At 43.5% G+C, this 9981-nt stretch overlaps 1 protein-coding gene across 1 annotated transcript; it reads left to right on the top strand.

Moving 5' to 3' along the window:
• The first annotated feature begins 1649 nt into the window (after positions 1-1649).
• Positions 1650-9323, top strand: LOC117808934 (potassium voltage-gated channel subfamily KQT member 3-like). Its single transcript, XM_034678606.1, has 3 exons — positions 1650-1795; positions 5511-5702; positions 8887-9323. The coding sequence occupies exon 3, from the start codon at positions 9006-9008 to the stop codon at positions 9321-9323; it is 318 nt and encodes a 105-aa protein (XP_034534497.1). The 5' UTR covers positions 1650-1795; positions 5511-5702; positions 8887-9005.
• Positions 9324-9981: the final 658 nt, after the last annotated feature.

The following is a 9981-nucleotide window of genomic DNA, read 5'->3' as shown; positions in this document are numbered from 1 at the left end:
TTCTGCAGGACAAATCCTGTTAGGCCTGGAGTGTGTGTGTGTGTGTGTGTGTGTGTGTGTGTGTGTGTGTGTGTGTGTGTGTGTGTGTGTGTGTGTGTGCATACTGTCGTCAAACAGAGGGCTTTATTTCCTGGAGAGTGAATCAGGGCTTTCAGTCTCAGCGTTGTTTGATATGAAACGTGAATGTTTCAGTGTTTGATTTCTCTGACTGAATCAGATCTGATCGTTGAGTTCACTTTGTTTTTGTGTTCTTCTTAAAGCTCAGTCCTCTCCTCTGTTTCTGAGTGTTAGCACGTTACACATCGTTGATGTCAGCCAAACATGAGACGGTCTTTTCTTGAAGCACTCTGAGAAGGCTGATTTTGGGGTCGTCTAATTACTGGGTCCCAACAGAGCGAGTGCACACCTCATGATTTCACATGGTCGCTCCTTTTCTTGTATTTTCTGCTCAAATCAAACAAAGTGCTGAAGTTTTATTTCCTCTAAACGTTGTTCCTGTTCCTGCATTACTCTCTATAGAGCTCCAGAGACACTGAAGATTCTCAGTAAAGAACTGACCCACCTCACTTTGTTTCTTTTTAATTTATTTTTAATAAAAATTGATAATAATACAATGAATAATGATAAATGAATGAATAAAGTAATACAAATTAAATTAAAATAAATAAACACAAATAAATAAATAAATATCAAAATAAATAACTTAATAATAAATAAATCAGGAAATAAATAATACATTAAAAAAAAGATAAATAAAATATAAAATATTTTTTAATAAATTAAAAATAAAAATAAAAATATTGTTTAAATAAAAAACTTTTCAAAGCAGAGTTTAAAAAGAAGAAATTAGATTGATAAAATCAACAACACATGATACAGGGCTAATAATAATAAACAAATAAATTATACATTTAATAATAAAAACAAATAAAAATAAAACAAATATTAAAATATATATATATATATATAAATAACCTTACAAGCAGAGATTAAAAAGAAAAAGGAATTAGATATAATGAATACATAAAAAAAATCTAAATAATAAGAAATATAAATATATATGTATGTTTATTACTTTATTATTTTTATTATTATTTTTATTATTATTATTTTAATCATTTGCTTTAACACTGATTTATCTTATTTATAATTTATTTTTTATTTATTTATTTATTTTGAAATAAAAAGAATAAAAATGAAACAAATAAAAAAATATATATATATTTAAATGACCTTACAAGCAGAGTTTAAAAACAATTTAGATATAATAAATACATGAATAAAAATCTTTATATGTGTATATATATATATATATATATATATATATATATATATATATATATATATATATATTTATACAAATCAGAGTTAAAAAAAATCAATAATAGAACGAATACATCAACAAGACACGATACAGTGCAAATCATAACATTAATAAATAAATGATAAATAAATGAATCAATGTTAAATTAGAAACATCTTAAAGTTGGTGTTCTGAGACTCAGCAGCCTCACTTTGTCGATAACACTCCGTCTAACAGATCGCCACATTCTGCTGTAATCCTCCACCTGTCCAGCAGGTGTCCTCTGACCTTTCCTCCTGCCCCGGTCTCATGATGCCACACCCAGCTGCACACCTGTGTCCACTTCCTCATCAGGAGCCTGATCCAGCTCCTCCTGCAGCACAGTGTCACTGTTGCTGCTTCCACCAGTCTGTGGTTAAAAACTGATCCAGGTTTTACTCTGAGAAACCCGTATGAGACCTGTATCCTGGAGCAGGATTTTCAGTTCTTCAGGTAACTTTTGGTTTACAACACCTGATCCCTGATGAATCAGCTCTCTTCATCCTGTAGGACACTGACTCAGACTGAGAGGTCAAAGATAGATATCTGTCTGGATCTCCTTTGAGTCCAGAGTTCGTTCCTGGTTTATTGTGGTTTTAACCGGTGAGAGGGAAACAGTCTCAGAGAGAGCCGGTCTTTTAAAAGCAGCAGACTCTTTGAGATGAGCCCGCCTGCAGAGATCTGCCTCTCTGTTTTTAGATTCTGTGTCTGATCAAACGTCCACGTCTGTCTTTGAACGCTCCTTTATTCAGAGCTGCTTTGAGGAGATATGAACCCTCTCTTTAAAGCTTCTTCTTGTTCTGTCTGTCAGAGGTGAACGTGCTGACAGCTTTCTGTAGAATCAACAAGTCATGACAACTGTTGGATTATTGTCTCTGTAAATCTGAGAGTGTGATGCTCAAACTGTAACCTTGAGTCTAAACAAAGGAGAACACGATACAGGTGAGACCACACGTTACTGTTCTGACTCATATCCTATAAAATCTTATCCTGTCGTATCTTTTCATATTGTATTGATTTGATTTGTACAGTTTCATATCAAGACACATTGTTTCATGTTGTATCATATCATATCTATTCTATCATTGTATTATTTTCTATTGTATCAAATTCTATGGTGTCGTATTCTATCATGTCGTATGAAATTCTATTGTATCATATTGAATTTTATCATATAATTCCATCTCATCAAATTCCATAATTTCGTATGCTTTTGCATCAAATTCCATGGTATTGAATTCCATCTTATCATATTCTATCATATTGTTTTCTATAGTGTAGTATTAAATCATAAGAACATTCCAAATTATTTTGTAAGTATTCCTTCGATTAGAAATTCCATTTTATCAAATTCTATCAGGTGGAATTCCATTTTTTTTTTTTTTTTTTTTTTTTTTTTTTTTCTTTTTCTTTTTCTTCTTTTTTTTCTTTTTTTCTCTTTTTCTCTCTCCTTTCTTCTTTCTTTTCTTTCTGCTATTTTTTTCCTCTTGTCTGCATATATATTTCTGGTTTGTGTCATGTTTGTCACAAACTGTCAAATATTCATGCAATTTATTCTTGCAGCAAAAGAAAAGAAAGAAAACCTTTTTCTTCTGTGCTTGTGACTGTGTGCATGCAACCATCACCATCCCTCTTAGAACTCTGGCCTATCTTTTATTGGCAGCTAATATCATGTTCTGTAAAAGAGGGCGTGCACACCTAGGTGGGCCAAAAAAAATAAAAAATAAAAATAAGAGAAAGTGAAAGAAAGATTACATAAGGATATACAAAGGGACAGGGAGAGAGAAGGAGAGAGAGACCTAACACACTTAGATGGAGAGGGACCATCTCACCATGATGCCAAAAAGAAAATCCGTGGGGTGATCCTAATGATTAAGCAACCCTTAGTGTCCACAATCATTACTGAAGCTTGGGTCGCAGAGGGTTGCCGCCGTGCTGTGTTCTATTTGTGTAACAAGACCACCACTGGTGCAGATGAAACCACCTGGGTCAGACCAGCCGAGCGGTATGGCTCAGCACCCGGGCCGCGAGAGCAGTCAGACCGAAGGACCCAACCCACCGCGGGAGACCCAGGCCAGGGGACAAGCCAAGGACCCAGACCGGAAGCAAGCAGGTACCGCCGGAGCACCCAGGGCGACCGCCAGGTCACCCAGTAGGAGGAAAGGGGGGCGAGGGGGGAGAGATCCCGCAGCCCCCCCAAGGGACACCCCACAACACCACCCCCACAGCCCCCCCAGACGGAGCCAAAGGAGCCACCAGGGCCGAGGGGGCCCGGCACCAGGAGCAGACAGCCAGGCAGACGGGCAGGACCAGGACCAGAGCCCACCAACCGGCGCGCTGGAGCGGGGGAGGGCGGAGGCGGCAGGGCCAATCCCACCTGCCCCCCCCAGACGGCCCGACCCCTCCCCCAAGCCACGCCCCCCACCCATGCCCTGCGACTGATGGACCAGGCCGCGGGGGCATGGAGGGACACCCCAATGGCTGCCATAGTAACACCCCCCCAGCTGCGCACCACCCCACCCCCCCAAGAGGACCGCGAGGGAACCCCGGGAAACCCGGCCCCGAGGGCAGCCGCGGACCAGGCCCCCACAGGGGAGGGGCAGCAGGGGGGTGGAGGGTGACAGGGACACCAGCCACCCACCCAGCCCCGATGGGCCCCCGACGAGTAGGGCCGAGCCAAACACTAAGGCCCCGCCAAACCTGATCTGTGTGTGTGTGATATGATTTGATCTTTGTTTTGTTTGTTTTTTTTGTTGTATGCATGTTTGCTAGTGAGGTGGATTAAAATAGGGGGGCAGGAAGGGAGGCAGGAGAGAGGGGGGAGAGCCGTAGTGCACTACTGCATCACAATCCGCCGCCCCCCCCCCCCCCCGTATAAAACCCGCCCCCCGACCCTATATCTTTACCTATATCAGTATCTAGTGAGTTGCATTAAAATAGGGGGGGGGGGCAGATGGGGGGCGGGAGAGAGGGGGGAGAGCCGCAGCGCACTACTGCACCACAATCTGCCCCCCCCCCCAGTATAAAACCGGTCCACCCAATATCAGGTGGAATTCCATCCTATTGTATTCTATCAAATCGTATCGTATCGCGTGGAATTTTGTTGAATTGAATTCCATTATATGAAGTTCTATCGTGTCATATTCTATCATATCGGATTCTATTGTATTGTATTCTTTTGTATAGTATTCCATGGTTGTAAATTATACTGTTTAGAATTCCATCTTATCAAAATATACATTTAAAAAGTTTTAACATGAATTTTAATGATAAAGGAGTGAGTTATCCTCTTTGAACTATGATCTGTGAGGATTAAAGAACACCAATGGACCAAATATTGATTTAAATGGTTAGTAATGGAGTTCAAAAATTAGATTGAAACAAATTTTATTGGGATTTTTTTGACACCTTTTGGATAATTAAATATGCCCCCGGGTCAAATTGACCCATGCAGGAACATTATTGCTGTTCCTGAGAAACGAGCATAACAGGAGGGTTAACCTATAATTTCCTATTGTAACAGATTCTGTTTCATTGTATTGTTTGTATGGTATCATTTTTAATTCTATGGTATCGTATCATTCTGTGACTGTAGTGTGATTTGTTGACTAGTTTTAAAATAAGCATTAGCCTCTTTCTCTTCCTTTATATTTTAAACCTGATTCTTTTAGATTTAACCAAGAGTTTATTTTCTTGACTTTGAATGAAATCAAAGCTGGTTTCCCTTCACACTAAAACAAGGACTTTAAATCACTGTGTTTATTATTGGTGTTACAGAACGACACTTTTACACCACAGTGTCAACAGGCAGAGGGGGACTGTGCAGAGTCTTAAAGTGACAGTACCTGATTATGTTATTCCTGCAATACAGAAAATGAGTGTGTGTGACTGCAGCTCTGTTCAGGTGTGTATTTAATCATGTGTTCCTTTGTAGTGTGTGTGTGTGTGTGTGTTAGTGTGCATGACTGTGCATATCTGTCTATATGTTTTCCTCCTGATGCATGGAGGTGTAAGGTGTCCGTCTGCGCGCGCACATGTTCCAGCGTGAGTGTGTGAGAGCGCGCGCGCACGTCGCGTTCGCGCAGCTGCTGATGAAAGCCTGACTCTCTCCCTCTCTCTCTCTCTCTCTCTCTCTCCCTCTCTCTCTCTCTCTCCTGCCTCTCCTCAGATTCAGTTTTAGTATCGACCTCCTTCACGCAGCATCTCTGCTCTCCATCCTCCGTCTCCACCTATCTCCTCCTCCTCCACCTCTTCCTCCTCGTCCACCGCCTCAGCACCGCCTCAGCGCCGCTCCTTCTGCAGGTGGATGGAGGCTGGAAGCCCCGGAGACACGAGCCAGGATGCAGGGGCACGGCTGCTGGTAGGTCTCGTCGCTGTGCTGTGTTTGGTTTCCTCCCTTTAGGGGTCTCTGAGAATGTGCGTGAGTGGATGGAGCGTAATGCCAGGTCTTTGTCTCTCCACACTGTGTCTGTGTGTGTGTGTGAGTGTGTGTGTGTGTGTTTGGGAAGCAGAGGAGTGTGTGGTAAGTGGGCAATTGTTGCTGAATGTCCATTTGAATCTTTAAAGGATTGAGTGATTGAGAGGAATCTGGTGTTTGATCCTCCTCCTGGAGTCTTCGCTCCCCTCTCGGCTGAGCTCTGAGCTGCTCTCCCTGAGTTCATGTCACTTTGTGCAGATCAGATTCTACCTCCTCTACCTCCTCTTCTTTTTATTACTGTTGCTTCACATGGAGCTTCTTCTTCTTCTCTTCAGGGCGTGGGGGTCTCTGTCTGTCTCTGTCTGTGTGTGTGTGTGTGTGTGTGTGTGTGTGTGTGTGTGTTTGTGATTTTACGCACAATCCATCAAATGTTCTGCTCTGGTTTCTGCGCGCCGTGAAATGCACCAGATGCCGATGCGTTCCCAAAATAAAGGATGGAACACACACACACACACACACACACACACACACACACACACACACACACACACACTCAAATTCAAATTCAAATTTGCTTTATTGGCATGAACAAAGACATGTTATTGCCAAAGCACATAAATTCATACAATACATTATATATATTCACAACACACTACCAGTGGCGGAGCCAGGAGGTGGCCACCCAACTGATTGGCCACCCCTGTGGCCACCCTGAAATTCTCAAACATGATTGGCTATTTGCCATGTCAGCAGGGGCGGAGCCAGACAGATTTGACTTGGGGGGGCAAACTGGGGCACTGACTGTTGAAGGGGGTGGCCAGGTGTGGAAAACAAACTGAAGAGCTTACCCCAAACCTAAGAGGGTTACCTCCAATAATCACATCTACTTTAACTTCTTTTATACAATCATTTTAAGAATATTACATTTTTGTAGATGTCTAACGTTGACATTAAAAATGTAACTCGACAGAGAGTCAACATTTCAATCTGCTGAACTCTTTAAGGGCTCAAAATGAGGATGATTGTTTAAAGTCAAAGCATCAACAAAAATAATATTCAAATGCAAAGAAATGAGTTTCTCTGCAGCTTGTTGAAACACAACAACACAACAGCTGACTTCAATATAAGTAATGCCTCTGACATGCAGTGGCGGAGCCAGGAGGTAGCCAGGGGTGGTCATGACCACCTCTGAAAACTGATTGGCCACCCTGAAATTCTCAAACATGATTGGCTACTTGCCATGTCAGCAGGGGCGGAGCCAGACAGATTTGACTTGGGGGGCCAAACTGGGGCACTGACTGTTGAAGGGGTGGCCAGGTGTGGAAAACAAACTGAAGAGCTTACCCCAAACCTAAGAGGGTTACCTCCAATAATCACATCTACTTTAACTTCTTTTATACAATCATTTTAAGAATATTACATTTTTGTAGACGTCTAACGTTGACATTAAAAATGTAACTCGACAGAGAGTCAACATTTAAATCTGCTGAACTCTTTAAGGACTCAAAATGAGGATGATTGATTAAAGTCAAGGCATCAACAAAAATAATATTCAAATGCAAAGAAACGAGTTTCTCTGCAGCTTGTTGAAACACAACAACACAACAGCTGATTTCAGTATAAGTAATGCCTCTGACATGCAGTGGCGGAGCCAGGGGGTGGCCAGGGGTGGTCATGGCCACCTCTGAAAACTGATTGGCCACCCTGAAATTCTTAAACATGATTGGCTATTTGCCATGTCAGAGGCATTACTTATATTGAAATCAGCTGTTGACTTCAGGGTTCCCACGCGTCCTGGAAAACCTGGAAAACAGTTGACCTGTTTTCCAGAACTGGAAAACTCCTGGAAAATGGGAGAAAAAGCAAAATGTCCTGGAAAATTATTCTAACATGACTGCGTGCGACCTGACACAATAAAAGAAACACATCCCCATTCATTGAAAGCTGAAAGACAGCGACAGATCGGTCCGGCTGCACGACTTTTTCACATCTTTTCTCCCTCACTTGGTCATAATCATGCATTCACAGAAAACGGGGCTCTATTGTTTGTGTTTTATGGTACATGAACCTTGAAAGGAGTCAAAGAGTCTTATATTTAAGTTAAAGAGTGACCAGCGGAGTCAAGCAGAGAGCTCGGGGGTCTGTGCCTCACAACTTTCCCTGCAGGCCGATAGCTCAATCACCGTACTGTAGCTAGTAGGAGTGCAAACTCCTGATAGTGAAAACAAACGGAACAAGAAGAGCGACACAGCTGCTCAGAAACTGCACGTTATAGACATCGCTGATCACAATAGACATCGCCACGCAGGAAGACAGTTTAAACGTTTGTAAATCTCTGAGAGAGTTCAAAACTTCACTGAATATGTCCTGGAAAATGATCCCTGGAAAAGAGTGGGAACCCTGTGTGTTGTTGTGTTTCAACAAGCTGCAGAGAAACTCGTTTCTTTGCATTTGAATATTATTTTTGTTGATGCTTTGACTTTAATCAATCATCCTCATTTTGAGCCCTTAAAGAGTTCAGCAGATTGAAATGTTGACTCTCTGTCGAGTTACATTTTTAATGTCAACGTTAGACGTCTACAAAAATGTAATATTCTTAAAATTATTGTATAAAAGAAGTTAAAGTAGATGTGATTATTGGAGGTAACCCTCTTAGGTTTGGGGTAAGCTCTTAGCTCTCAGTGCCCCAGTTTGGCTCCGCCCCTGCACACTACACTCACCATATATACATTAGCAGCCAGAGGAGCTGCTGACCCTTCCCCCAGGAGAACTGACAGTTTCTCTTCTGGGGTTCATGTTGGGAAGTTTGGTACCATGTTAGTAATGTCCCTGTAGTGGGCATCTCTTAGAGAAGAGAACTTGCTGCAGTGGAGGAGGAAGTGCATCTCTGTCTCTATGTCCCCTGTAGAGCAGTGAGCACATAGACGCTCCTCTCTGAGCAGCCATGTCTGTCTGTGTCTCCCTGTCTCTACAGCCAGCTGGGGGTCACTCAGCCTGTATTAGGATACATCTTTGTTTTGTATCTCTGACACTGTTCAGATATTCAGATCATTTATAATCACGGTTTAGGGTCCAATAACTCCTCCCTCCTCCCTCCTCCCTCCTCCCTCTTCTCTCTACCTCTCAGTCAGACTGCTGAGCACCTCCCTTCACGTCGGGGACCACATCCTTAAATGACCCGCGGCTGAGGAAGGGGTGTCCTCAGGATCATGGCATGCAGCCCACACCGGGCATCCAGCACTGACCATGGGGCTCCGGTCCAGGACCGTCGCTAGCGGCTCGGAGGAGCAGAAGAAGAGCTCCGGCGCCGCTTCAGGGGACTTATTGGACCAAGGCACCGGGGGAGCGGACAAGGATGGCGCCCTGCTGCTGGTGGCTTCGGGTCGGGATGACTACAAGCGGGGCTCTCAGGGTATCGGCATCGGGCTGCTGGCCAAGACCCCCCTGAACTACACCCGGCCTACCAAGAGGAATAACATCCGGAAGAGGAGGATCCAGAACCTGCTGTACGACGCGCTGGAGAGGCCGAGAGGATGGGCGCTGCTGTACCACGCGTTCGTGTGAGTAGAACCTTTGAATGTCTCCTTCAGGGTCTGTGAAGGTTCTCAGTTCTCCTTCAGAGGAGCAGCTGAGGGCTGAGAGCCTCCTCAGCAGCATGCTCAGTCCATTAACAGAGGCTTGTTCCGCTCAGGTTTGACCTCTCATTGATGCGGGAACTGGAGAGGTGTCTCCAGCTTCTCAGAGTCTGATCTGGACTTTGAGCTTGTGCAGGTTTTGGGACAACTGCGTTGGTATTTGAACAAAAGTTTGAAACCACTTCAGCCCACCAAGCTTACGTAAGAGGAGCTCTGGCAGATGGGTGATGAATTGTGGAGCATGGTCAGTGTTTGTTGAAGTAGGGTTACTTAACTCGGCTCACATGGTCCTGCTGGTTGTTGTTTGGCTCTCATTAAAGCTGGGGTTGGTGTTCAGATTCAGATCCACCAACCAATCCCTGCCATCAGGAGCCAAATGATGAAACCAATCACATCCTGTCCTGCCGTTCTGCCCGCCTCCTGCAGAGCGTACATTTCATGTTTGTGTTTCTAACTTTCACTATGATGATGTTTTGCTGACGACCGGTTTTGAATCAGTCACCATCATATGGTCGTGAATCAGCGGCGCTCATGCATGTGAGCGAGGGCGTCGTTTTGGAGGAGCTCAGAGGGGAGGGAGAGGATTA

This window comes from Notolabrus celidotus, unplaced genomic scaffold (genome assembly GCF_009762535.1).
Source record: "Notolabrus celidotus isolate fNotCel1 unplaced genomic scaffold, fNotCel1.pri scaffold_184_arrow_ctg1, whole genome shotgun sequence".
NCBI classification, from domain to species: Eukaryota; Metazoa; Chordata; class Actinopteri; order Labriformes; family Labridae; genus Notolabrus; species Notolabrus celidotus.
The sequence above is the reverse complement of the archived record's forward strand: the minus strand, read 5'-3'. Positions and strand labels throughout refer to the sequence as shown.

What these genes read in the sequence shown, in the direction of transcription:
- LOC117808934 (XM_034678606.1), top strand. Translation starts at nt 9,006, where the DNA reads ATGGGGCTCCGGTCCAGGACCGTCGCTAGCGGCTCGGAGGAGCAGAAG.